At 55.2% G+C, this 26,162-nt stretch overlaps 3 protein-coding genes across 11 annotated transcripts; 2 read left to right on the top strand and 1 right to left on the bottom strand.

Annotated features, from left to right (window-relative positions):
* Positions 1-1,020: 1,020 nt before the first annotated feature.
* LOC129198362 (C-type lectin domain family 2 member B-like) lies at positions 1,021-21,193 on the top strand. 7 transcript variants are annotated; one of them, XM_054807623.1, is made up of 10 exons: positions 13,511-13,828; positions 13,930-14,148; positions 14,359-14,568; positions 16,428-17,120; positions 18,022-18,192; positions 18,653-18,709; positions 19,109-19,201; positions 19,303-19,510; positions 19,610-19,713; positions 20,128-21,193. In XM_054807623.1, exons 5-10 carry the CDS (start codon positions 18,168-18,170, stop codon positions 20,202-20,204), a joined length of 564 nt encoding a protein of 187 aa, XP_054663598.1. In that variant the 5' UTR covers positions 13,511-13,828; positions 13,930-14,148; positions 14,359-14,568; positions 16,428-17,120; positions 18,022-18,167; the 3' UTR covers positions 20,205-21,193. The 7 variants fall into 7 exon arrangements, with proteins under 7 accessions (XP_054663591.1, XP_054663595.1, XP_054663598.1 ...); XM_054807617.1 differs by having other exon boundaries at positions 13,513-13,828; positions 19,303-19,484; XM_054807621.1 differs by having other exon boundaries at positions 13,515-13,828; positions 16,428-16,590; positions 19,303-19,484.
* Positions 6,404-11,351, top strand: LOC129198357 (killer cell lectin-like receptor subfamily B member 1A). The gene is made up of 6 exons (XM_054807609.1): positions 6,404-7,611; positions 8,783-8,878; positions 9,590-9,724; positions 9,909-10,063; positions 10,335-10,450; positions 10,553-11,351. Exons 1-6 carry the CDS (start codon positions 7,527-7,529, stop codon positions 10,674-10,676), a joined length of 711 nt encoding a protein of 236 aa, XP_054663584.1. The 5' UTR covers positions 6,404-7,526; the 3' UTR covers positions 10,677-11,351.
* A 108-nt stretch (positions 21,194-21,301) lies between the features above and the next one.
* Positions 21,302-25,602, bottom strand: LOC129198348 (killer cell lectin-like receptor subfamily F member 1). 3 transcript variants are annotated; one of them, XM_054807583.1, is made up of 5 exons: positions 24,160-25,602; positions 23,302-23,391; positions 22,759-22,935; positions 22,169-22,323; positions 21,302-21,690 (listed from the first exon to the last, which is right to left on the bottom strand). In XM_054807583.1, the coding sequence occupies exons 1-5, from the start codon at positions 24,257-24,259 to the stop codon at positions 21,571-21,573; spliced, it is 642 nt and encodes a 213-aa protein (XP_054663558.1). In that variant the 5' UTR covers positions 24,260-25,602; the 3' UTR covers positions 21,302-21,570. The 3 variants fall into 3 exon arrangements, with proteins under 3 accessions (XP_054663558.1, XP_054663557.1, XP_054663556.1); XM_054807582.1 differs by having other exon boundaries at positions 22,169-22,935; positions 24,606-25,602; XM_054807581.1 differs by having other exon boundaries at positions 22,169-23,057; positions 23,302-25,602.
* Between the last annotated feature and the right edge of the window lie 560 nt (positions 25,603-26,162).

The raw sequence follows: 26,162 nt of genomic DNA, 5'->3' as shown, positions 1-26,162 counted from the left end.
AGTTTGTTAACGGGGGAGGCTGGAAAGTGCATCCTTCTGTACCAGATAAACTTCCCGCCCTTGTGCCCGTCCCTTTCTGCCCACCAGCACTTACCCCTGGACCTGCCTCACCCTTCCAGGGCTCCAGGGCACACACCAGGGCCCCCCTCCGACCCCCTGGGGAGGTGCCTTTGGGATTTCTACCCGTGCCAGCGTCCCCTTCAATCTTCCTCCTGGACCGTCCTCATCCTCAGGTTGTGCTTTCACCCCAGGCACAGCACAAGTAACCCAGGAGGTGGCCCGTACCCGGAAGGGACTGACAGACGGCAGAGGAGAGGGATGCTTGTGGCAGCATTGCAAAGGCAGAGAGGAAGTGCAGCGGTGAGAGCGTTAGGGTTAAAAAGGAAAAAAAGAGGGCAGGGGATTAAAAAAAGCAACCCCAAACTAAACCCCTAGCAAGCGAGCTCGCCACAAGGCAGTACTCGGTCCAGAATCCAAGGAGGGCAAACAGCCGGACCCTACTGAGCTGAGCGGAGGTGGGGACAGGGGACACGGGGACGGGTGCAAGTCTAAGCCACGGCTGCCACATGGTGGTGATGGCGGAAGAGCCAAGAGCCTTTCCCTACAGCGTAACCTCCAAAACCAGGGTTTCCCCAGCTCAGAGCAAGCGTGGAAGCTCGGTGGGACTGCCCCGTGGCATTGCGCCGCCTCCCGTCCTCGCTGCGTGAACACAGCTGTCTGAACTGGGACGCGTGAGGATGGATGGACTGGGAGCACTGGGAAGGGGCCATTTGCGGCAGCCCTGACGCCCGCCCTTCCGCGTCGCTGTGCCATCGCTGCCTTCGCAGGGGATGCGGTGAGGATTCTTCACCCACCATGAAGCACAAGCCGGGGTGAAAGCTTCACGGAAAGGGGGTGGGAGAGCGTCATGCGGTGGGAGGTTTGGGCTGGACCTGGGTGAAGTGAGTTTGGACTTGAGCTTAATTCTCGATTCCAGAGATCGCTGTGCTCAATCCAAGCGAGAGGGGAATTCTCGAGCGGGGAAACCGTACAATGACTTGCTGAAACTGTTAGTGCTGCTCGAGCTCATGCCTTTACCTGGCCTCATCTCCTAGTGTGGTGTATTACAGCATGGAAAAAACAAACGAGCTTTCCAGGTCGCTAACGATCACGCTAGCTGTAAAGATGGAGCAGAGAAACCGCTCTTGATGCTGATCATATCTAAGCAATGGCTTCATGACTCGCTCCTGCTGTACCCCAAAAGAATCCAACCTGGGGGCGTCTTGTAAACACCAGCGGGTATAAACGTGCAGTCCCCTCGTTAACACGTACTAACTCACAGCAGGCGCTGCGGCGGGATTTTACTGCGGATGTCGGCCCGCAAAGCCAGCCGTGTGCCGGGCTGCGTGTCCAGCAGCGGGTCGAGGGGGGGATTCTGCCCCTCTGCTCCGCTCTGGGGAGACCCCCCCGCAGTGCCGCGTCCAGCTCGGGGGTCCCCAGGACAAGCTGCTCTCCCCCTGGAGCGGGTGCTGCTGCAGGAGCCCCAGAGCAGCTGGAAGCAGCCGTGGGCGTTGGGGACGAACCCGACCGGGACGGAGAGTGAACAAACCTCGCCGTGTCCCCGCTGAGAGGGGTCACGCGGCGGAAGTTTTCCTTAGCAAAGGAGCAGATCGAGACGCAGCCCTGCGCTTCGTATTGGCTGTCTCTCCCGCCACTCTCTCCTACCTGAGCGCTGATTGGTCGGAGCAGTGGGCGGAGCTGTTCTCGTTTCTCTCTGTGCCACTCGGTGTTTGGAGCTGGCTGAGGCGGCGGCGGCGGCGGCGGCAGAGGTAGGGGAGAAAGAGAGAGCGAGAGAACGAGAGAGCGGGGAGCAGCCGTGGTGAGGGGAGCTTGGCGGGCTCTTCGTCCCCTCGGCGCTCCCCGTGTCCGCCATTTCCCAGAGCGGCTGTCTCTGGTCCCCTGCTGTCCCCTCAGGGCCGTGGGTCGGAAGGAGCCTGTTCCCCCGCAGCTGCGGCTGGGTTTCATTTCTCTCTAGGACAGGAGGGGCGCTGCGGAGCCTGGCCCGGCCCTGCCTGGCCCTGCGGCTGCCCAAGAGGCCCAGCCCGTACCCCCGTAGGGGTACCCAGAGTTGTACGGTGTTTGTGTCAACGCCCCCCGCCCAGTTCCCCCCAACCCCTTTTCTGTGGGAGTTGGTGGTTTCCTCCCCCCGAGGCCCTTTTGGGGAGCAGCTGCTCGTGGTTCTCCCGGCAGGGAGCTGGCCCCTTGTCATGAACAAAACCAGCAACAACGTCGGTGGTTTTTGAAAGGCTGCAGGCGCTGCCAGGGCAGGGGCTGCTTTGTACAACGTGCGCAAGCAGCTCTGGGGGGAACAGTCCCGTCCCCTTGTGCCAGCTGAGCCCGTTTTGCAGCTTTCTGTGCCAGCAGCTGGCAGTTTGCAGGCGTTGGCATTTGTGGTGGAGCGGGGGGGGGCTGAGGGGTGGGCAGGGGGGTGCCCCCAGCCAGCGAGTGCCTTGCGGCCGGTGTGGGCAGGGTGCTGGGCAGGGTGCTGGCTCTGCCGGGGACCGAGGGTCGGTCCCTGAGCTCGGTGATGCTGCGTGCTGGGGACAGGCTGCAGTGTCAGGGGGGAGCAGGGACAGGGCAGGACTGTGCTGGTGTTTCAAACCAAGTGCTGACAGCTGTCAGGCCACAGAATTAAGCGTCCCTGATCTGCTGCATCAGTGCCATGTGCTCTGCAACTTCCCAACAGGACAACAACAGCTGTGGTGGTAAAGCTGCATCCCAGCCTGCCTCGAAACAGCCTTTGCCACCGGTATTATGTCCTGGGAGCAAGACACTGCTTGTTGCGAGCAAGGTGATACCACATCTCGGTTTCCCTTGGGACAAAGGGAGGGGAACAGAATCTGCCCCAATGATGAGGATGTGGAGAACCCCCTGGGTCCCCAGGATGAAGGGGCATCCCCCCACCCAGAGGTGCCTGGGCATAGAGGCAAAAGGACACACAGAAGAGCTCTGGGTGAGTGCAGGGCCACCGCTGTGGGCTGTAGGGAGGGCACAATGTCTCGGTGGTGGTGTCACCCCAGGAGGCCTGGGGCTGGCAAGTGTGAGGCTTCTTCCAGCTGTCTGGGAAAGGCCTGGTCTTGTGCTCAGTTCCCATCGGGTGGTCTGTAGCAGCCCCCCCCCCCACACACACACATCTCCATCTGTCTGGCAGCTCTCCTGCTGCAGGCTGTCCCCTGGGGTTCCCTCCTGCGTTCCCTGGGCAGCTCGTGTTGGGGACGGCAGGGATGCGAGGGCCGTGCCTGCTCTGGGACAGCGCCGTCCTCACTGCGAGTGGCTTTTTCCTCCTGCAGGCAGGTGCTGCGCTCTCCCTCCAGCGTATGGCCTGGTGGTGGCTGTGCTCGTGGCTGTGCTCGTGGCTGTGATCCTGGCTTTGGCCATTGCTCTTGCTGTACAGTCGGGTAAGGGAGGAGCGGCTGCCTCCGTCCTGCCCCTGGGCACAGAACCGTGTGCCTGCTCCCTCTCGTTCCCTGGCAGCAAATTGGGGATCCCTGTGGGGGGAGCCCGGGGCTGCCTCCTTCCCTGCCCCACGCAGCTGTGTCCCCTGCTCCCTGTGGAGGGGAATCCTCTGACCTTCTTCCCTTCTCCTCTTCCCTCCACAGCAGGCAGACGTGAAGGTCATCTAGCTCCGGTGCTGGGTTGTCCTGACAACTGGGTTGGGTACCGCGACGTCTGCTACTACCTCTCGACGGAGGAGGGGAGCTGGGTGTGGAGCCAGGAGCGGTGCTCCTCACACGGGGCCTCGCTGGCTGTGCTCCAGAGGGAGTGGGAAATGGTGAGTGGGGGGCTGTTGTGGCTGCAGGGTGGGGGTGTGAAGGAAGGGGGGTTCCTGGGTTGGGTGCAGACCCTGGGTGTGGAGCCCGGGGCTGGTGAGCTCGTTCAGAAGCGCTGGAGTCTGTTGGAGCAGCCGTTGGGAGGGAGCTGCTGCCATCCCAGGGGCAGTGGTGGTGGTGGTGGTGCAGGGCTGGGGCTGCCTGCCAGGCTGGCAGGGACCTGCGTGGGGCCGGGACAGTGAGTGGCGTGGGGCCAGCAGCAGCTCCTGAGTGTTGGCTTCTCTCTTTCCTACCCAGGAGTTTCTCTCGCGCCTCAAAGGCAAAGATGATTTCTGGCTTGGGCTGCGGAGACAGGGCGAACGCCTGGAGTGGGTGGATGGCAGCAGCTTCACCCAGACGTGAGTCCCGTGTGTAGACGGTCCTGCAGTGGGACGGGCAGGGGCCTGGTGGGACGTGTCTGCTGGGACTGTCCCTTGCAGGCAGCCCTTGTCCCCTCCCGGTGCCTGCAAGGGACAAACATTATCCCAGCGGTACCAGCGGTGTCATTGCTTCCTGTTGCAGGATCCTGGTGCGGGGCCAAGGAGCGTGTCTGTATTTGAATGACAATGCTTTAGTGAGTACAAGCTGCTCACAGCAACGGCCATATATGTGCAGCAAGCACTATGCTCAGAGGTGACAGAGAGAGGACCTTCTCCGTGCTGAGCACTCACAGCTTCACCTCGTCCGCCAGCGCAGGCAGGGACTGGCCAGGTGGGGAGGCAAGCACAGAGCCCCGACGTGAGCAGGGGTGTGCGAGGGCCGCTGAGGGAGGTTTCAGTCCAGGCAGCCCTTTTGGGGCTGGCACCTTTGGCCTGGGAGCAGGGGCTCGACGTTTACAGTTTGGAGGCTGGACACTGGTTGGCAGTGAGAGGGCGTAGGGATGTTCTTGCCTCAGCTGCTGGTTCGGGGTGCTCCTGGTCTCGGTAACAACTCGCTGCCAGGTCTCAGGGAGCTGAACCTGCAGGAAGAGGAGACATCGTGGAAGCTGACGTGTGCCTGGCTGGGCTGGGACCTCAAGCACGGAACAAGTGGTTTTTCTCCTTGTGTGACCACCCCAGAACTCTTTCTTCTCGTGCGATTCAGTCACACCCGCTTTTGTGCGGTAGGGACAGAGCTCGAGCAGCTGCTGCCAGAGGAGATGGGCGCAGAGCTCTGCGGAGTTCCCTGGCACAGAGCTGGGCGGCTCTGGTGTGTCAGCTGTGCTGTTACTCCTATTTTAGTACTCTGCTGTGCATTAAACCATTGTAAATTCCCAGGAGTGTCCCTTCTGTTCCCGAAGGTGCCTGTTGAAGGCAGCCCTGTCCCTTCCCCTCCTCGCCCCTGGGTGCAATTTCCATCCTGGCTTTTGGAGCAGCGCTGGCTCTGCCCGATGCCCAGGCGAGTCCTGGGGCTGCCCCCGGGCTGTGCTCTGCTGAAAGGCACCCTCCCTGCCCGTCCCACCTTGCTTTCCTGCCTACGGGGTCTCTCAGGGCCCCCCAAATCCTGCCCCCCCTGGAGCAGGTGCTGCTGCAGGAGCCCCAGCAGCAGCTGGAAGCAGCTGTGGGCGTTGGGGACCCAGTTTGGGGTTCAGATGGCAGCGAGGATGGGTGAGGAGTGCTGTTTGTTGGGGCACTGCCACCTCGGGTTCCTTTGGCTCGCCCTTTCTGAGCTGGGGAACCCTGTTTGTGGAGGTTTCTGCCATGGGGACAGGCTCTTCTCTCCCTCCCCCTGGTTTCTTCCTAATTCCTTTCTTGTTTTTTTCTCCTTTACCTAACTTAGCTCTCGCACCGCTACGCTTCCTCTCCGCCTTTGCCTCTGTCAAGGATGACAGTGCAGCTAGAAGAGCCATAATCCCCCGCGTTAGAGCAGGCGCAGGCTGTGGTGAGTGAGGAGTGGGAAATGCAGGAGCACATCCCCATTTTTGAGGTGCCTTTTTTTTTTTCCCCCCACTGGGGCAAGGTCACTCAGGCTTTTTGGCTGCAGCGCCTCTAGAATTACCTCGGTGGATGATGCGGCAGCCATCACAGGCTGCCCTTCTCATCGCCACATTTCCGTTTTCATGCTGTTAACCCCAGCCACCCCCTTTCTCATAAGGGACAGGGCAAAATTTACCTGATAGGGCCTCAGAGCTCTTCAAAGGAAGGAAAAAGGGCTCTGAGCAATGTTTGTTTGCAGCATGATGGGGGTGGCTGTGGAAATAGGGTCTGCACTGAGCTGCTTTGAGCATGGTGATGGCTGGTGTGGGCAGCTCTCACCTGGCTGCTTTTGCAGCAATGCTTGCACATTGGTTTAGCTCACATTTCCCCCACCTGACTCTATTTTTCTTTTTTTTTCCTCCCCCCACACACCACAGGGCTCCTGCCAGCATGGCCTGCAGTTCAACCTGCACTGGAGGCAGTGGGTTAAACTGGTCCCTTTAGAGCAGCCAGCATAGCTGAACATCCCCCTTCCCTGAGCTCCTTCCTGCTGCTGTTGCTGTCACAAAGAGGAACCCTGCTCAGCAGTGTGCTGGGGTGGCTGTTCCTAGCTGCAAAATTTAAAAAAAAAAAAAAAAAAAAACAACAAAAAACCAGGTTAACGAGGCTCACATTGCAAGTCTGGAGTGGTTTTGCTCTCTAGAGAAACCCCTTTCTCCTAGATGGGAATAAATACCTGATGTTTGGATGGGTCAGTAGGTCCAGAAGCATCTGCCTGCTCTTCTGGCAGGCTGGCTCTTGCCTCGCTGGGGTTGGAAGATCCTTTTCTGGGGTTTTTCAGCCCGCGTGCAGAAAGAGATGAGCAGGTCTGCCAAACCAACCACTAAATGTCACCCGGTGCCTTTGTAGCTCTGTTTTCTATAACTTTGGGGTTGTGTTTCCTTTCCCACCTTTCCTGCCCTCCAATTAGTTTAGTCGCATCCCGGTTTCCAAAGGGACAATCTGAGTGTCTCTTGGAAGTGACTTCTTGAAGAGAAGGAGTGAAGGAAGACCAAATAGATTTCTTGAGTTGTTTGGAACATTTTCCGTCCTTTCCCCTCAAAGGGCTCATTTCTAACCCTTTGTGTCCAAAGAGACTCCCAGGCTTTTTGGCACTTGCTTGCTCCACAGAGCAGAGAAACAGTGGTGTGCTCCAAACCTGGGCTGAAAAAACACTGGGCTTACAGAGAAATTGGTAACAGGGAGCAGGTGGCGATGCTGGAATAGGTTTGGGTGGGGAGTGGCAGTGACCAAGGCTGGAAAACACCTTCCAAGTGCCTGAAGGGAGGAGGTAAGGGTGGAAAGGACCTGGTTTTGTTTTATTTGCTAAGAATCACAACTCTGACGATCCTACTAGGAATATTCTGGGAGATCGCAGAGTTAAAAGTGTCTTGTTTGGGAGACTTTAGTACCTTAGAAGAATATGGCTCAGCTTTGAGTAGAAAAGGCTTCTTGCTACTATCAGATGTTTCTTCCCTTGATGTGAGCTCATTTTCCCTGGCTTAATTCAGCAGAAGCTACGTCAAGTTTCACTTTTGGGCTGGCCGGCACGTCGAACGCTCTATTTTGCAATCTTACTCTGCATGCCGAGCGTTCGGAGGCTCGCGCTTCTCCTCGCAGACCTCTCACTTGGACAGGAGCTTGCAAAGCTGAGCTGGAGGAGTGAAAAACCTCAGAGAAATCAGATTTACTGACTGCTGGGTTGCCACCGTTCGAGCGAGGTGGTCCTCTCACCTCTCCTGCTATGGCTGGGGAAATTATTTATGCTGACCTGGATGTTGGTCCCGCAAAACGCTGCAGGGAACAGCATTCACTTCCTCAGCCCGACAGTAAGTGCATCGTGGGTTTTGGGGAGTTGTTTTCCTTGTTTTTTGGGGCTGGGGTTGTGTTGGGAGACTCCCACCCTCCGGGTGGTGCAGGGAGGGGAAGGGGCCCGTGGCTGCGGTGCTGTGCTAAGGGATCTCCTCCGCTGGTTGGGATCCCTTTGGTACTTTTGTCTTGAAAGGGCTGGAGGGTTTCTTTGAACCAGGGTCACCGTTTCAGTGTGAGCCCGGGACCTGTGATGCTTAAGGGCAGCTGACATCTTTAGATAGCCTGATCCACATCTCCATACTCCTGGTCCATCTTTCCTGCGCTTGCTGTGGTGTTTCACATCTCGTTTCCTTCTTCCTCTGCCTTATTGTGGCATTTCATGCTCTTTTCCTGCTGACTCTAGTTTTGGTGTCTAGCTTATGGGAAAAAAAACCCAACAATCAAAAAACCACCATCAAAAGGTTCAATTCCTGTTCATCCCTCCTCTGGAAGGGACCTCTGCCTGGTGAGGACCTCTTCAGTCAACACGCTGCACCCTCTTTTTTGCAAGCATTCATGATTTCCACCAAGCACATCCCTTTTGATCTCAAAGAGCTGGGCAAAACCCAGCTCCTGCTGATACGAAGGTGGAACCAGATATTCTTCCTTAGCTGTTTTGTTCCTAGGTGGATAATGAACCTTAATCCCTTTGCTGGGCAAGGTGAGCTCTGGCTTTGTCCAGGAGCATCGTCCTGCCTCCTTCTCATGGAACAAGAGCCGAGGAGAGATGGGCTTCGCCCAGCCTCAAGCTCTGCAGCGAGGAGTCTACCTCCAGGCTTCCTTGAGCAGGATGGGGCTGTCCGACCCTGCTCAGATGAAGTCTGCTTGGAGAGCTCGGTCCATCCAGGTTCAGCAGTTAATGTATAATGGCTTTATAACATCCAGGCAACTCCCGATTCTTGGAGTCTTGGATGTCTGGGTAAAACCTCATCACGAGTAACTTTGCCCCAGTCCCAGTGGGATCAGTGTGAAACACAGGAGGGCGGCAGCGGTGAATCGCGGATGATCGAAGAAAGCTTTTGAACAACCAGCAGAACCACCACTGAGGGGTTTTGGGGAGAAAATAGCCCAAATCTGCACTGCAGATCTGGCTTGCCTGCTGTGTGAGTGGGGCAGAGGTTTTTCTCCTGACAACTCTTTCCCTCGCAGGATCGGGCTGTCCCCAGCGGTACCGAACTGCTCTCTGGGCCAGCTGTCTCGGAAACCTCCTCCTCGGAGTGGCGGTGTTAGCGATGGGACGTTGGCGTGAGTAGCTCTGTGTGCTGGCACGGGGACAGCCGAAGGACAGTCCAAAGCAGGGAGGGGGTCCCTGCACTGGGGGTGCTTGTGTAGGCAGCAAATCTGCTTTTTTATGATCTGCATTGGCTGCTGCACCTCAGTGCAAGGTGTGGGGAAGTGGGTTTTGGTCAGAATTTCTTAGCGCTGATAGGTGGAGGAGACTTGGCTATTTTGGTAGTCAATGAGGGGAAACCACTGGAAACTTCTCAGCTGTGGTAGAGTTACAATTTGACACCCTGTGGCTGAGCTCAGGGTGATGCAGAGCTCTGCTGAAATTAGTCTTGTGCCTGGGGTGATGTTGCTGGTGGTATCTCACGCCGCCCTGACCCACAGCACCCCCAGACCATGCCAAGCAGGTGGGAGACTGATGGATCTTGGTGAGGAGATCTGATGGATCTTGTGCTGCAGGTGAATTTGAACTCTGGGGATGGATCTGCCAGGGTTTTGGCACAGGGGTATGGAGGAAGGAGCAGAGGGATCAGGCTCGAGCTTCCCTGAGCACCGTGCCCTCCATGGGGCCAAGACATGGAAAACGCGGCTGATGCTTTCAGGATGTGGGAGCAATTTTGGGCGCAAGCTGCGAGCCGAGGCACGGTGGCTTTGTAGGGATCTGCTGTCCCTGTTGCAGGGTGGATCTGGGGCCCAGTCCCCCTCCCCTGCTCCATCCTTCCCTTGCAGTTTCAGTTTTCCACCAGCAGTTGGGGAACTCAGGAAGCCACAGAAACGTGAGCGGGAACGTAGGAGATGGCAACACCACCCTGGAGAAAGGCTGCTTGGAGCTGAGGAAAAGTCTCTGCTTGTCACAGTTGCAAGGTAACTGCCCTGGCCGTCAGGTTTCCCAGCAACTTTGAGCACCCCCAGACTGGAGAACCAAGCGAAGTTGAGGGCGTCCCCGTGTTCCTGGGGAGCAAACAGGACTTAAACACTTGTCCTTTTTGGATGGGCAGGGGACAAGGTGGCTTCTTGATGGCTGAACATGGCCCTGACTGTCTTTCAGAGGGTGAGGGGTGCAAGCTCTGCCCCACGGGCTGGATGCTGCACGGGAGCAAGTGTTACTGGGTTACCGACATGATCAAGTCGTGGAGCAAGAGCCAGGACGACTGCAGGAATCGGGGGGCCGAGCTGGTGATGCCGGGGGACCAGGAAGAGCTGGTAAAGGGACCGATGGCATCGGGGCCGTGGGACGGGTCCCAGGGCTGCACCCGAGGGGCCGGTGGCACCTGAAGAAGGGTTCAGGGCTCGCCCAGAAATCTGGGCTCAGCACCCAGCCCTGTGCCTGAGCATCCAGGGCGCCTTTGCCAGCGTCAGAGGGTGGGGGACATCGGTGGGGCTCGTTCCTGGGACGGGGGCTGTGCGGGGACGGGCTGGAGCGGGTTTGGGGATGGCACGCTGGCATCACCGCCTGCCCTCTGCCCCGCTCCAGGCTTTCCTAAACAAAATCCTGCAGAAACCCAAACGCTACTTCTGGATCGGCCTCTCCATCCCCTCCGCCGGGAAGGGCTGGACCTGGCTGAACGGCTCCCGCCTGGACCAGAGCCGGTGAGTGAGTGTTTTGGGGAGGGATGGGTGTTGGGGTGGGCACCTCCACCGTCACCCGAGGGACCCTGGTGCTGTGACGTGGGCTCCCTCCTGCACCCGCAGGTTCCCGTTGAGCCCCTGGGATGAAGGCAGAAGGTGCGGGGTGCTGAGGGGGGACAGGATCGTCTCCGAAAACTGCACCTTAGAATCGGAGTGGATCTGCCAGAAAGAAGCCACCCAGCTCTGAGCCGGGGGGGCCACAAGCTGGTCTGTGGCCGGGAGAGACGCTCGGGGACGGGCCACGATCAGGCCCTCGGTGGGGGAATACGGGAGCTGTTGTGCAACGACCAGATTAATAATGCGCAAATTAATAATGACATTAGCTGGGCTCTGTTGTGTGGTGTTTTCAAGCAAGTTTGTTAACGGGGGAGGCTGGAAAGTGCATCCTTCTGTACCAGATAAACTTCCCGCCCTTGTGCCCGTCCCTTTCTGCCCACCAGCACTTACCCCTGGACCTGCCTCACCCTTCCAGGGCTCCAGGGCACACACCAGGGCCCCCCTCCGACCCCCTGGGGAGGTGCCTTTGGGATTTCTACCCGTGCCAGCGTCCCCTTCAATCTTCCTCCTGGACCGTCCTCATCCTCAGGTTGTGCTTTCACCCCAGGCACAGCACAAGTAACCCAGGAGGTGGCCCGTACCCGGAAGGGACTGACAGACGGCAGAGGAGAGGGATGCTTGTGGCAGCATTGCAAAGGCAGAGAGGAAGTGCAGCGGTGAGAGCGTTAGGGTTAAAAAGGAAAAAAAGAGGGCAGGGGATTAAAAAAAGCAACCCCAAACTAAACCCCTAGCAAGCGAGCTCGCCACAAGGCAGTACTCGGTCCAGAATCCAAGGAGGGCAAACAGCCGGACCCTACTGAGCTGAGCGGAGGTGGGGACAGGGGACACGGGGACGGGTGCAAGTCTAAGCCACGGCTGCCACATGGTGGTGATGGCGGAAGAGCCGAGAGCCTTTCCCTACAGCGTAACCTCCAAAACCAGGGTTTCCCCAGCTCAGAGCAAGCGTGGAAGCTCGGTGGGACTGCCCCGTGGCATTGCGCCGCCTCCCGTCCTCGCTGCGTGAACACAGCTGTCTGAACTGGGACGCGTGAGGATGGATGGACTGGGAGCACTGGGAAGGGGCCATTTGCGGCAGCCCTGACGCCCGCCCTTCCGCGTCGCTGTGCCATCGCTGCCTTCGCAGGGGATGCGGTGAGGATTCTTCACCCACCATGAAGCACAAGCCGGGGTGAAAGCTTCACGGAAAGGGGGTGGGAGAGCGTCATGCGGTGGGAGGTTTGGGCTGGACCTGGGTGAAGTGAGTTTGGACTTGAGCTTAATTCTCGATTCCAGAGATCGCTGTGCTCAATCCAAGCGAGAGGGGAATTCTTGAGCGGGGAAACCGTACAATGACTTGCTGAAACTGTTAGTGCTGCTCGAGCTCATGCCTTTACCTGGCCTCATCTCCTAGTGTGGTGTATTACAGCATGGAAAAAACAAACGAGCTTTCCAGGTCGCTAACGATCACGCTAGCTGTAAAGATGGAGCAGAGAAACCGCTCTTGATGCTGATCATATCTAAGCAATGGCTTCATGACTCGCTCCTGCTGTACCCCAAAAGAATCCAACCTGGGGGCGTCTTGTAAACACCAGCGGGTATAAACGTGCAGTCCCCTCGTTAACACGTACTAACTCACAGCAGGCGCTGCGGCGGGATTTTACTGCGGATGTCGGCCCGCAAAGCCAGCCGTGTGCCGGGCTGCGTGTCCAGCAGCGGGTCGAGGGGGGGATTCTGCCCCTCTGCTCCGCTCTGGGGAGACCCCCCCGCAGTGCCGCGTCCAGCTCGGGGGTCCCCAGGACAAGCTGCTCTCCCCCTGGAGCGGGTGCTGCTGCAGGAGCCCCAGAGCAGCTGGAAGCAGCCGTGGGCGTTGGGGACGAACCCGACCGGGACGGAGAGTGAACAAACCTCGCCGTGTCCCCGCTGAGAGGGGTCACGCGGCGGAAGTTTTCCTTAGCAAAGGAGCAGATCGAGACGCAGCCCTGCGCTTCGTATTGGCTGTCTCTCCCGCCACTCTCTCCTACCTGAGCGCTGATTGGTCGGAGCAGTGGGCGGAGCTGTTCTCGTTTCTCTCTGTGCCACTCGGTGTTTGGAGCTGGCTGAGGCGGCGGCAGCAGAGGTAGGGGAGAAAGAGAGAGCGAGAGAACGAGAGAGCGGGGAGCAGCCGTGGTGAGGGGAGCTTGGCGGGCTCTTCGTCCCCTCGGCGCTCCCCGTGTCCGCCATTTCCCAGAGCGGCTGTCTCTGGTCCCCTGCTGTCCCCTCAGGGCCGTGGGTCGGAAGGAGCCTGTTCCCCCGCAGCTGCGGCTGGGTTTCATTTCTCTCTAGGACAGGAGGGGCGCTGCGGAGCCTGGCCCGGCCCTGCCTGGCCCTGCGGCTGCCCAAGAGGCCCAGCCCGTACCCCCGTAGGGGTACCCAGAGTTGTACGGTGTTTGTGTCAACGCCCCCCGCCCAGTTCCCCCCAACCCCTTTTCTGTGGGAGTTGGTGGTTTCCTCCCCCCGAGGCCCTTTTGGGGAGCAGCTGCTCGTGGTTCTCCCGGCAGGGAGCTGGCCCCTTGTCATGAACAAAACCAGCAACAACGTCGGTGGTTTTTGAAAGGCTGCAGGCGCTGCCAGGGCAGGGGCTGCTTTGTACAACGTGCGCAAGCAGCTCTGGGGGGAACAGTCCCGTCCCCTTGTGCCAGCTGAGCCCGTTTTGCAGCCGGATGCAGTGAGGTTTCTTCACCCACCACCCAGGTTGGGTTTCTCCCTACCACCCACAGCTGCTTCTGGGGCTCCTGCAGCAGCACCTTCTGGGGGGGGGATCAGGATTAGGGGAAGCCCGAGAGCCCCCGTGCGCAGCTTTGCACGAGCAAGCACGCTTCTGCGCAGACATGCGCGCGTCCCCGAGCTCTTCCCCTTGCCTTGGACGCTTCCTCTCCCCAGCTGCTCTGAAAACGGTAGTTTGCTGCCATAGGGGAGAGAAGCCAACATCTTCCATCAGGTACAAAACATCGCTTCTGCTGTTCCCCAGCTTTGCTTGCTCCTTCCTACCAGTGTCTCTGCAATTATGATGTGGCCGGGGCTGAAAATCTGGCATCACTCTCTGGTCATGAAGCCCAGAAATAGTTTTGTCTGCTGCATCTGTCACCCAGCGCTGGCTGAGATGGATTGCAGTAGCTTTGGACCAGTGCTTGGGGTTTTTTTAAACACTTACCCTCTAAAAGGAATTGAATCTTTCTAGAGCAAAGAGGCCCTGGACAGGGAGTGGTTTTTTTGCGGGGAAGGCAGATGGGATTCGTCACATAAAAACCATCCTCACGCTGGCGGGTGAGTTGCTGACAATGGCCAGCATCAGCTGATGCTCTTGGGAGGATTGTCTGGAGCTGATATCATCCCCGCCCCCCGGTTTTTGTTGGTTTTTTCCTCAGTGGAATTTACTGAAGCAGCTGGTTTAATCCAAAAATGAGCATGAGCGGATGGGAGTTGTTTAGGATGATGTAAACAAGTTGGAAGTTGGGGGACGGGGACGACATGTGCCCTGTCTCTGCCCTCCTTCGCCATCTGGCAGGACACACACAGAAGCACAAAGGCTGAAGGGGTTTCCATTGCCCCGCTGTCCTGGCTGGCGCTGGAGGGAGTAGAGAAAGGTCAGCAGCAGTGAATAATTAGTTTTTCAGCTAAAACCATGTTTTGAGAGTGCTGGGTGTGGAGCGCTTCCTTTTTTTTTATTTTCATGCGTGACTGCTCCGAGGCAGTGCGGAAGGCTCACCTACTGATCTGCCCTTGCCAACTATTTATTTTTTTTAAGCTGGCGAATGTGTAGAAAGCTTTTATGTCCCATCTGTATTTCTCTGTAGGGGACAAGAGACTCTCAGCCCATCACCACCCTGAGGACACCCTGGGCAGGACAATCCAAGGATGCCAACCTGCCTTCACCCACCACCCCGGCAATGGCACAGCTCAGCGTGGGCTGAAAAGTCTTGAGCCGGTCGGTAACGGAGCCGGGAGAGCTGGAATTGGTGGGCTTCCAGGTGTTTGCACCCACTGCCTCTCCCTTGGACCAAGCGGTGAGTTACGAGGCACGAGCTGGGGTGAAAGCTTCACGGAAAGGGGGTGGGAGAGCGTCATGCGGTGGGAGGTTTGGGCTGGACCTGGGTGAAGTGAGTTTGGACTTGAGCTTAATTCTCGATTCCAGAGATCGCTGTGCTCAATCCAAGCGAGAGGGGAATTCTTGAGCGGGGAAACCGTACAATGACTTGCTGAAACTGTTAGTGCTGCTCGAGCTCATGCCTTTACCTGGCCTCATCTCCTAGTGTGGTGTATTACAGCATGGAAAAAACAAACGAGCTTTCCAGGTCGCTAACGATCACGCTAGCTGTAAAGATGGAGCAGAGAAACCGCTCTTGATGCTGATCATATCTAAGCAATGGCTTCATGACTCGCTCCTGCTGTACCCCAAAAGAATCCAACCTGGGGGTGTCTTGTAAACACCAGCGGGTTGTAGCTCTGCTCCGATTCTGCATTTCCTGGCAGAGCCTGGCCGGGGTTTGGGATGCAGCCGCTCCCTCATCTCCCCATCTGGGTTTTGGGGATGGAGGAGGCTGCGAGATTAACTTAAAAAAAAAAACAAAAAACCCAGAATGGTTCAGGAACAGTGTTAAGGAGGTTCCTAAGGCTGGTCAGAGGAGTGGTTTACTGGGGAAAGTATGTAGAAGGGGTAGGGTTTGACAGCTTCTTGGTATTAGGTATTAGATGCTTCTGGTTCTTTCCAATTGGCTGGATTCTTGCTCCAGTAATACAAACAGGGGATAAATTTGGGGTTCTGAAGCAGAGACCATCCCTGTGTGTGTTTAAATCCCTCATCTGGATGGAGGCTGTGGGCATGGAGGGGGGAAATCTGCAGTTTTTCTTCTGCCACGGAGGGAAAACACACAGAAGTTGTTTGCTTAGTGGGAGCTTATCTGTTCTCTCCCAGCAGCTCCCAGAAGCTGCAGTTCAGCAGTTTCCCTGAGTTTGGACCCGTTTGCACAAATTCCTCGCTCCTACACAAAAATGCCTTTGATTTACGTCCGTGTGCCATTTGCAAAGACATTGCTTCACCAGGCAGCAATGTTTCCCCCTACCAAGGCCATGAACTAGAACAATGTTCGCCTGTAATATTGAGCCGCTTTTTGGGACACAAAAGTCCTTTGTTTCCCACGAGTCCAGTGTATTTGGGAGTATTTTCTGATGATCAGCTTTCTCTGTCGATCCCCGCTTGGTTTGGGTTGGGTTTTTTCCCTTCTTTCTGCATCACCTGCTGTTTTACTCCAAAATACAGCAAGCTGCAGCCTGGGGCAGGAATAATTTGGTTTTGGGTCATGGATGGGTGTTGGGGACAGTAGCAAAATGCTACATCACTTAAACCCTATTCAAAATAAAGTGTTTGGGGAGGAAAAAAAAAAAAAATTTGATTGTTACCTTTGTGAACACACAAAGGTTTTCCTTACCTGGAAAATATTTGTTGCAAATTGAGGAAGGTCCGAAATGCAAAATGAAATTTGTATTTAGAGTGCTGATATTAATGGAAAAAACGGCTGCTCGTCTGATGTCAGGTTGTCTATATATTTTTATTAAATATTTAAGGTCTTTGTTAGAGGAGCTGCAGCTGTCGGTGACATGAAGGGCTTGTTGACAACAACACCTGCAGATTTTTCTGTTTTGTATTGGTGGATTCTCGTTCTGTTTCTTTGAGGTTTTTCATATAAATGTGAATATTTTATGTATAGCTTCCGTGGGAGTGGTTTTGCTTCTCTGAGAAAAAAATGTGAATCTGTTAAAGTTTTGCCATGGTGTGTTGGGTTTGCATGGCAGGGTTTTGGTGGCGGGGGGGCTACAGGGGTGGCTTCTGTGAGAAGCTGCTAGAAGCTCCCCCTGTGTCTGACAGAGCCAATGCCAGCCGGCTCCAAGACGGGCCCGCCGCTGGCCAAGGCCAAGCCCATCAGCGCCTCTGTGATAACATATTTAAGAAGAAGAAAAACACTTGGAGAGAGAGCTTTTGCAGCCGGAGAGAGGAGTGAGAAGATGTAAGAAACTCTGCAGACACCAAGGTCAGTGCAGATGGAGGGGCAGGAGGGGCTCCAGGCGCCGGAGCAGAGATCCCCCTGCAGCCCGTGGTGAAGGCCATGGTGAAGCAGGCTGTCCCCCTGCAGCCCATGGAGGACGGATGAGGGGGTGTAGAGATTCCACCTGCAGCCCGTGGAGGACCCCACGCCGGAGCAGGTGGAGGCACCTGAAGGAGGCTGCGGCCCGTGGGAAGCCCACGCTGGAGCAAGTTCCAGGCCGGACCGGTGGACCCGTGGAGAGAGGAGCCCACGCCAGGGCAGGTTTGCTGGCAGGACTTGTGACCCCGTGGGGGACCCCACACTGGAGCAGTTTGCTCCTGAAGGTCTGCACCCCGTGAGAGGGACTCCATGCTGGAGCAGGGGAACGATGAGAGGAGTCCTCCCCCTGAGGATGAAGAAGCGGCAGAAACACCATGAGATGAACTGACTGTAACCCCCACTCCCCGTCCCCCTGTGCCGCTGAGGGGGGGAAGGTTGAAGCCGGGAGTGAAGTTGAGCCCGGGAAGATGGGAGGGGTGGGGGGAGGTGTTTTAAGAGTTGATTTTATTTCTCATTCCTCTACTCTGTTTTGCCTAGTAATAAATTAGATGAATTCCCTCTCTAAGTTCGGTCTGTTTTGCTCGTGACAACAATTAGTGAGTGATCTCTCCCTGTCCTTATCTCGACCTACAAGCATTTCGTTATGCCTTTTCTCCCCTGTTTGGTGAATGGGGGGAGTGAGAGAGCGGCTCTGGTGGGCACCTGGCCTCCAGTCAGGGTCAACCCACCACACATGGGCTTCGGGAAGAGGCCATGTCTGGGGAAAGGTCAAAACCTAAAATAATTTGGAAAAAACAGTTGGCAAGAACAACGTAGAAAAATATGCTGTTGTGGGAGGTTTGGAGAAGCAATGATTCTGAGCGAATGCAAGCTGGGACTTGAAAAAAGGTGAAAAGCGTGGTGGTGTATGACAGGCACGGACTCCATAGGGTGCAAGTACAGAATCAAGTTTATTACAGAATTTCCCGATTATATAGTATTTCTTGTTAAAAAGGGAGGCTCTTTTATTCCCCAGTCATCACCCGATTCGTGTTCCCTGCACGATCTGCTACTTGTTTTTCTCTTCCTCCTGGCAGGCACCTGGCTATCTCCTCTCAGTTCCTTATCTCCCGGATGCGGCGGATGCGGCCTGTCAAGTGTTATTTACGAGCTATTGAAACATGCAAAGCCTGTTCTGTGCATATCTTTTCTTTGAACCGCTGTTCTTTGCTGCTTCAGCGCATAGGGCAAAGTTGCACGTTTCCCATGTCGTCTTTATTAGCTAAAGCGTTGTTCTCCGCAAAAAGGAGCTTTGAGGAAAGCAAGAGATTTAGAAAAAAAAAGTGCTGTGACGAGCAGCACTGTTTTGGGGCAATTTGTGAGCTTTTTGTCTTTTAGTGACCGCAGGAGCATCCTGGTAAAGCCCCGGGGATGGAGAAGGACCTGGCTGATTTGTGGTTTTGACCCTCCTCGCTTCGTTGCTGGTGGAGCTGAGGGACGTGCTCGTCCCCGAGGGTTCCTCTGTCCCCACCGCGGCACCAGGCATGGCAGAAGCTGTTCCTGATGCAGGTACATAAGCACCGTCCCCTCTCCTCGAGGCTTTTAAGAGCTGCCCTGCATCTAATGGGGAGATCAGGGGGTGGTTTCTGTGTTTTGGGCTGGGGGACGTGGCTCAGATGGAGCCATCCAGCACCACGTGGGGTCCTGGAGCGGGGACTGGAGCTGAAAACACCCTGTAGTTGAAGAAATGGGGAAGTGATTGAGACCAGGCCAAACGGAGCTGGCAGAAGCCAGTAAAATCAAGGCTGGCTTGGAAAAACAAAGCAATTTCTAGTTTGGGTTTGTTTTTTGTTCCTTTTTGAAATCATGTTTCCTTTCCTGCCACGAATATAAATCAGAAAAGAGGAAACACCTTTGTTTACCTTGAGTGTCTCAGACAAATACTCAAGGTCAGGTCTTTCCTGCTGCTTAACTTGGCAGCATTAGCAGTCAGTCGCTTCATTTGCATGGGCTTCTTGCTTTTGCACAGGCGAAGATGTGACTGCTGTAATGATGTCATCGCAGCAGAGAACAGAGGAAGGGACGAGTAAGCACCGGTCTTGTTTTTGGGATGTTGTTTTGGAGTTTGTGGCTGGGCTTAACATGATACAGGCAGCTCAAATTTAATTACAGTAGCTGGCATGAGGGGGAGGAGGATGTGAGAAAGGCAAAGCTGTTTGCAAGCTGCAGTCTGGGGGATGGTGCCTGTCTCTTGTGGTTGAGGGGGGATGGAGAGGATGCAATGAGGTCAGGCAGCCCTAAAAAACCGCAGAGGCTGCTGAAAGCACTGGGACGCACCCCCAGAACTGAGCCTGTGGCCCCCCCACGCGCTCTGTGGCTGTATTTAAAGGTGTCGAAGGCACCCACGGGGGGAATACAAGAGCTTGGGGTGCTCTTTGTGCCACGGGTTTGCCGGCTGCACCTCTCCCACACCATCTGTCCCCAGGTTTTAGCCTCAAGTGCATTAAGGATAAAAAGGTCCCCATCGCAGTCACCGTGGTCATAGCAGCGTTGCTCCTCACCATCATCGCACTGGCAGGTAAGTGGCTGAGGATGGAGGTGCCCACCATCGAAGTCTTCTCCTTCCCTGGAGAAAACCCACAGGTGTAAGTCACCAGGACATGTTCTGCTTATTTCCAGCTAAGAAATGCCCGTCCTGTCCGTCCTGCCCCTCTCCCGTCCTTAGCTGCCTGGGAGAAGAGATCGGGTATGGGGACAAGTGTTTTTACTTCGTGGAGGCCGAAGCAGACTGGAACAGGAGTCAGATCTTTTGCCTTTCTCTCGGAGCCCATTTGGCCACCATCGACTCCAGGGGGGACCTGGTAAATGAGAAATCCCTGAGGAACTGGTGTGTCGATGGCTTTTTGGGAAGCAGATTTGGGATTCCTCTGGAGGGTGTAGCTTGAAGATACAGATCAAGCTCACTTATTCTTTTTTCCCCCTCTAGGATTTCCTCTTGCGCTATGCGGCTAACAGGGACTTCTGGTTTGGTCTGCAAAGGGAAAACACTGGACCTTGGAAATGGTTCAATGGGTCTCTCCTCAACAACCTGTACGTCCTGTTGTATTCTGGAGAACGTACCCGTGTCCTAGGCTGAGATGGATCAGGGACTGAGTGCAAGAAGGCACACGTATAAATAAAAAAAATAAATTTAATGAGGTGGGAGCAATTAAGCACCCCTGCCTGTCCTTGCTTGAGCTAAAGCACATGGACTGTGGTCCGTGGATTTGTGTGATGCAGATGCTGACCCTGGATGAACCCCCTCGGGACCAAGCAACTGAAAATATTCCCTCTGAGGAGCGGGAGGCAGTTTCTGTTCTGCGTGGGGCGGGTTGTTTCCTGGGAAGGGTGGTCCCTGCTCCTTGCAGCGCTGTTAACGCCTTTGGGAGATGCTCAGACACTGATTTGAGGCTGGCAGCAATCCGTTTGCTTCCTTTTGAGTTTTTCTTTTGCTGTTTGGTGCAGGTTTGAAGTCCGGGGCAACGGACAATGTGCCTATGTCAACGTGGAAGGGATCAGCAGCGACTGGTGCTCCCAGATGAAATACTCTGTCTGCAGCCACCTGCAAAAGCACCCCAGCAGGATTCTGAAGGATTCTGAATTCCTTCTGAATTTCACCTCAGATTCCCCCTCTTGGTAGAGGAGATCAAACACAAGCTGCTGTTAACCCCACACAAGACAATAGTGAGTCTCCCAAGAGGATATATATGATTCTCCCAATGGTATAGATTTATTTCAGCTTACAAAAGTAGAAACTCGTCATGACGCTGACACAGAGCTGTGACCAAAGGATCCTTCCTTTAATCCGACCACTAGTGCCTTTCCAGCTTTTGCACTTGCACAGAGACTTGGGAATGTTTAAGACTCTTGGAAAACTCCCTGCTTGGGCAGCAGCTGCCGCACTGCGAAGCTCAGTCCTGCTGATTTTGGTGCCTTTGTTGTTTTTTGTGGATTTGGAAGAGCTGGAGGGGAGGGCAGAAATACAAAGAGCAGAAGCAAAGCAGAGTTACTTCGGTGTGTCCCCTGGCCAGCGCTTGGGAGAAACCCAGCCTCGGCAAGGAGCCACCGAACCGCTGCTCTGGGATGTGTTTTGGCATCCCGGTGAATTGTCTGGCGTCGAGTCTGTCCCGTTATTCCTCGTGTCGTTTCCTCCGGTTTAAATCTCGGTGGCTTCTTTCTGGCAAATCCAATGTAATGGGGTGCCACAGCTGTGGGCAAGCAGCTGACCGTTCCGAATCGCAGCACAAGCATCCCTCCCCATGGGACCCTGCACCAGAGACCTAGAGAACACCGCGATGGCAATCAGCGTGGCGTCATGCGTGTTTCCAGCAACAATATTTATCTCATTAGGGTGTTTTTTCCCCCCAAAACCTTGAACCGTGAGCTGTTGTCAGCTCGGCTGCGAGCACGGGAATGTACCACCCATCTGCCTCTTGTTTTTCCAGCCTGTGCTCCCCAAACACTTGTTTCTCCTTCCCAGCCCCCCCTGTGTGTAACTACTTGGTCTAATAAATATTAGCTCTATTAAAAACTGCCTTTTCTCTGTATGCTGAGGTCACGGTGGCTACAACAGCACCCCTGCGTGAAGAATCTTTCCACTGGGGCAATCTTTTTGCTTTTTAACGGGTTGACATTTCCCTGCCTTTATGCTTTGCGTTTAGGTGTAAAATAGGAATAAGGGTTTAATTGCTTTTTCCTCTCTTCTTCCTGTTTAGCAGCCGGGCTGCAGAGACCGGACGTGTGTCACTCTGATTTAATTTGCTCCTGTGAGCATTGCTGCCAGCTCCAGAGGGATTTTGGGGAGTCGTTGGGGAGCAGCCAGGTCTGTGGCGAGCATTGGGCTGGGAAGTATTTCCCCTGGGATGTGGTCATTGCAAACCACTCATGAACCGGAGCGGTGGGAGGCACTCACGAGTCTTTCTGTAAAGGGGATCCATCCTGCCACATCCACGTTTTCCCTCCTGTCTGGTTGGTGCTCAGCCCCATCCAGGCTGCAGAGGTGTTTTGGATCATTTCCTTGATGAAAGCCTGGGAGAGGAGGGATGGAGTCTTAGAGCTGATCGCGTGGGGTGCAGACCTGATCCTGCCCATGGGGATCTGGTCTGGGATGAGCTTGGTGCGTGCCAGTTCCAGGCTGGGGGCTGGAGAGGTCAGTGGGTGCTTTGGAAGGGGTGGGAGAGTGCTCTGGAGGTGATGGGCAGGGGAGCAGCGTTTTTGGGATGATAGAGGAGCACGGAAGCTTATATATGGGGCAGCGTGGTTTTGCCCTTCTCCTTTTATCTCCTCTGAACTGTTATTTCTGGTTTTTGAGTTGGGTTTATTTTCCCCCCTGAAATCCTGCCTGGCAGCATGGGCTTGGGTGCTTTGCAAGCCAGGAAGGAAAGGTCAGCCACGGTCTGGAGGTTGTGTAGCGTTTTGTACAAAGCAAAGCTTAAAAAAAAAAAAAAAAAAGAGAAGCAGCCAAAGGCAGAGGCAACGCTCGAGCCTTTCCCACGCAGTTACTTACCATCTCCTCCTCGCTCTTCAGCACGGCCAGCTGAGATCGCTGGTGCGAGCAGTTCTCCACTGCCGCCTCCCAGGTTTTGGTTTTTGCAGAAACCCAGTAGCACTTGGCTGCGAATGGTTGCCAGCCCACGGGACAGAGCCAGCAAGCCGGGGCGCCTGCGGCAGAGATGAGTGTGAGTGGTCCCTGGCCCCCTGGCCGCCGTGGGGCGAGGGGTAGAGCTGGGGGGCACCAGGTTCTTGCAACCCCCCTGGGATGCTCGAGGCTTTTCCTGCTGTTTGAGGTCCCACAGGTGCATTTTTGGGAAATGTGGTCTGTGCCCATGCTGGGAAAGGCTCCCCCGGTTTGGGGGGGCAAAGCAAGAGGAGCAGCTGAGGAAGGTGGTGAGGGCATGGGGTGGTGCAGGGAGAGGGCGATGTGGATGGGAACAGCAGTTGGGAGGATTGGGGGGGTCTTGGGGTGTTTTCCTGATGTTCCTGGCTTTGTTGTCCCCTTTCCACATGGGAGAGGGGAACAACAACCTCCCGCACCCCTGACAAGGTGGGGGTTCCATCCAGAGCCCTGAAGCTGTGGGTGATGCTGAGCCACGGTACCTGCTGCGTGGTGGTTTCCTTGCTCACACAGCCGCTGTCTCAGCTGCAGCCGGAAACAATTCAGGGAACATTTGAACTCGGGGATGTCGAATTGGCTGGTGTTGGTCAGGCAGCTTTCCCAGGAGCATGTGCTGGCCGGGACCTCTTTTGCCTGGCTCAGGATGGAGCCGTTTCCACCTGAAATGAGGATGGATTGGACCCGCAGCATCGTGCTGCTGTCGGGGCTGGAGGATGCAACCGCTGGGGATGGAGCCAGGTGCTGCCCGGGGACAGGATTCTTTGGGGGAGACCCCTGGGGTCTTTGCAACCAGCATCAGGGTGGAGAAAGGGACCTGTATCAGGCCCCCAAAACATCAACTGGGGTGTGCTGGCAGCTCTGCCCCTCCTGCCCATCGGGGAGAGCTGCTGCCCGGGACAGGAGTGGCCCAGGAGTTGCTCCCTGCTAGCAATACAGGAGCAGCCCGTTCCAGCCCAGGCGGGGGCTGGGATGGGGAAGGTTTGGGGAGATTTTCATCATTTTGGATGGCAGACCCTGCCACTTACCATTTTGCTGCAGCAGCCATAGCATGACACCCACCAGGACCGCAGTGCCGACCCATCCAGCTCCCAGCAGCACCCAGTACCACCAAGGACCTGCAGCAGGAGCCGTACTGGTAGCAAGGGAGGAAGCAGCTCTTCTGTGGTCTTTGCCCTGTTTTTAATACCCTTGGTTTCAGCAGACGTCCCCCCGTGTCGCTCTGCTCAGCGAGAAAAACCTTGCAAGTGTCTGTAGAAGCAACGGAGCTGAGAAAACACACAAGCTTCCTTGCCTGCTTGACCGGAAAAACTGCAGCGAGCCAACTTGCAAAGCCTCGGAGCTGAGAGCTCAGCTCTTCTCCTCCCCGTGCTGCACGCAGGGGTGCCCTGGGGAAGGGAAGGCCCCAAAGGAAAGCCCTTGGGATGCTCGAAGTGATGGGGAGAGGTTGCCGGTCACTGCACGGCTCCTGCTCAGCCTTGCTGAGCTCCAAAAAAAAAAAAAAAAGAAAAAAAAAGACGAGCACATGAAGCCCTGCATGTAGAGGTAGCAGCGTCCTTGGGGTTGGTTGTATTTTCCTCCTTTTCCAAGAAAATTGGGTTATGGAAAAGACATCTGCTTGTGCCATCGCTCTGCTCTAGGCTGGAGATGGGTGGCGAACCCGCTCAAGAGCGAAGCGTTGGGTTTTGGCCACCATTAGCTCAGGAAAGATGGAAAAGGCATGAGAAACCCTTTCCTCCTTGTGCTTTTCTGCAGGGTACGGGTCCGGCAGCATCAAGGACATCAGCTCCGCCAAACCCCATCCCTCACTGAGCAGAAATCCCATGAAGTCAGGAGGAGAGGAGCCCAACGCCTGCTGTGCAAGGGCACCGAGCAAATTCACTTACCGGGAAGCTTCCTGCAGCCGCCGGGAGCTGAGCGCTGTGGCATATTTAGCTCGGCGTAGATGATGGTCGGTGCCATGGCTGGTCCCTGCTCTTGTGACATTAAGGTTCAGGATGCCAGAGGGGGGTTTTTCCACCCCTTGGAGCAAAGGTGAGCTCAGAGACCAGCAGTGGTGGTGGTTTCTGTGTCTGGAGACACAGCTAAAACCTCAAGCTCGTTATTCTGCCCTGTCTCTCTTTGCTCTGCCCTTCTGCCTGTTGCAGCAGCCCACAAACAACTGTTTCCAAAAGCAAAATTGCTTTTTCAAGGTGTGGAGCAGCTTGGGGTGAGAAAGGAAGGTGCCTGAAGGTCTCCTCCCATTGGGGAAAGCAGCCTCCTCCTCCCAGTGCCAGAGCAGTGCTGTTGCTGGCATGGACTAATATATTTTATTTTTTTTCCTCTTTCCTACCTGCTTTTAACCAGCAGCAAAGAGCAAGGATGCGATGTGCTTGCAGCTTGCAGGGTGCCAGTTAATTTTGGGGGTGTTTTCTAGCAGCTCTTTGAGTCTTAGCGCTGCTCCCGTCCCACTGCAGAGAGATGAGAAAGGCAGAGCTGGTGATGCGGGAAACACAAAACCTGTTGAATTGCAGCTACAAAAATCACAGTCGGCTTTGGTCTTTCTAGAGGTAAATTTGCGGGAGATTGGGGGCCTGTGCTCCTGCAAATGCTCAAAATGCTGCATTTAAAATCCCCTTCAGGAAAGGGGGTGACAAAAAGAGCGGTGATGCTCCCCCCAAAAATAAAGGACGAGGTGTCACATACCTTCCTAAGCAGGGTTTTGCTTTCAGGGTGGGATCGGGCTCATTAAGAGGTGGATCTCTTGGTTGATCCCCTGCTTTAGGCGCTTACGAGGGGGATGCATCACCCTGGAGCTGCCCACGGTTTTCAGCTTTCAGCATAAAACCCCAAATTCAAAGGAAACGAACCCAAGCTGGGGATGAAGACGGCTGCTGGAAACTGCTCAAAAACAGGTAAGTGCAAAGATGGGTAGCCCATCGTTTGAGAAATCTCAAAAAGGCAGCGATTTCTCCCAAATTGCCTTTCCAACCCCAAGTTTCCAGGAGAAACCGTTGAATTTGAGCAGTCGACCAGGAGGTGGGGGCACAACCCAAACGAGATGCCCAGGGCCGGGTAAGTCCAATGGGATTTAGGCGACTCATTTCTGTACCATAAACTGGTGAGAAAAAAACCATTCACAATTCCCCATCTGAGGGAATCGTTTGCTTTAACTTCCCAATAACGAGAGAAAAAGAGAAACCTCTGTTCCGTATTTGCTTTTAGATCTGCCAGAGGCTGCGTGTTGAAATCTGATTATCGCAATTATTTTCTTGGCTGGAGAGCAGCTGGTTTGGGGGGGAAATTGGGGCGATGCCCTTTCAGGGCTCCCCGCTGATCGTGGGTGAGAACTTCCCGTGGATGCCTTCAAGTTTTGTGTCTGTATGGCTGCAGGAGTGCAAGTTTGGGGTGTGTGGGGGGCAGCTTGGTACTTCCAATTCCCAAATTTTGGCATTGCTTGCAACCCTTCGAGCAAGCTGTGAGATTTTTGCATGAAATACCAAGGGAAAAGTAAAAAGGCAACCAGAAATGGTCTTCCTCCTTTGTTCGGGCTGGGATGAGGCAACCTCATATTCAGCTGTTTTTCTTAGGAAAAAGGAAAGTAACGCACCCTGTATAAGTATCTGAGAATTAGAATTTATTATCAGAGCCATAAATGCTTTAACTTGAAATAGAAGCACCGCTTCTTAATGCTCCAGTTACAAAAATAATCCAAATCACCCAACTTTTATTGAGGCTTATCCATAATACAAGCAATCCAAAGACAGCCTTTTCCTCAGATACTAAGCTCTTTGCTGCCCGATGTGAGTTTTCAGCAGAGAAAAGGAGAGGCCAGGAGGAGGCTCAGCAACAGCAGCACCGCTGCTTTGTAACGACATTGGCGATGGGGATGTGCCTGGGGAAAAAAAAA

Source organism: Grus americana, chromosome 32 (assembly GCF_028858705.1).
Source record: "Grus americana isolate bGruAme1 chromosome 32, bGruAme1.mat, whole genome shotgun sequence".
In the NCBI taxonomy this organism is placed as follows: Eukaryota; Metazoa; Chordata; class Aves; order Gruiformes; family Gruidae; genus Grus; species Grus americana.
The sequence above is the reverse complement of the archived record's forward strand: the minus strand, read 5'-3'. Positions and strand labels throughout refer to the sequence as shown.

Coding starts and splice junctions, on each gene's coding strand:
- LOC129198362 (XM_054807616.1), top strand. CDS start 2,794: ATGTCCTGGGAGCAAGACACTGCTTGTTGCGAGCAAGGTGATACCACA. Junction 2,993..3,329: donor GACACACAGAAGAGCTCTGG/GTGAGTGCAGGG, acceptor TTCCTCCTGCAG/GCAGGTGCTGCGCTCTCCCT. Junction 4,208..4,370: donor GGCAGCAGCTTCACCCAGAC/GTGAGTCCCGTG, acceptor TTCCTGTTGCAG/GATCCTGGTGCGGGGCCAAG.
- LOC129198357 (XM_054807609.1), top strand. CDS start 7,527: ATGGCTGGGGAAATTATTTATGCTGACCTGGATGTTGGTCCCGCAAAA. Junction 10,064..10,334: donor CGGGGGACCAGGAAGAGCTG/GTAAAGGGACCG, acceptor GCCCCGCTCCAG/GCTTTCCTAAACAAAATCCT. Junction 10,451..10,552: donor TCCCGCCTGGACCAGAGCCG/GTGAGTGAGTGT, acceptor CTGCACCCGCAG/GTTCCCGTTGAGCCCCTGGG.
- LOC129198348 (XM_054807581.1), bottom strand. CDS start 22,966: ATGCTGCGGGTCCAATCCATCCTCATTTCAGGTGGAAACGGCTCCATC. Junction 21,691..22,168: donor TGAAGAGCGAGGAGGAGATG/GTAAGTAACTGC, acceptor CTCCTCTCCCAG/GCTTTCATCAAGGAAATGAT.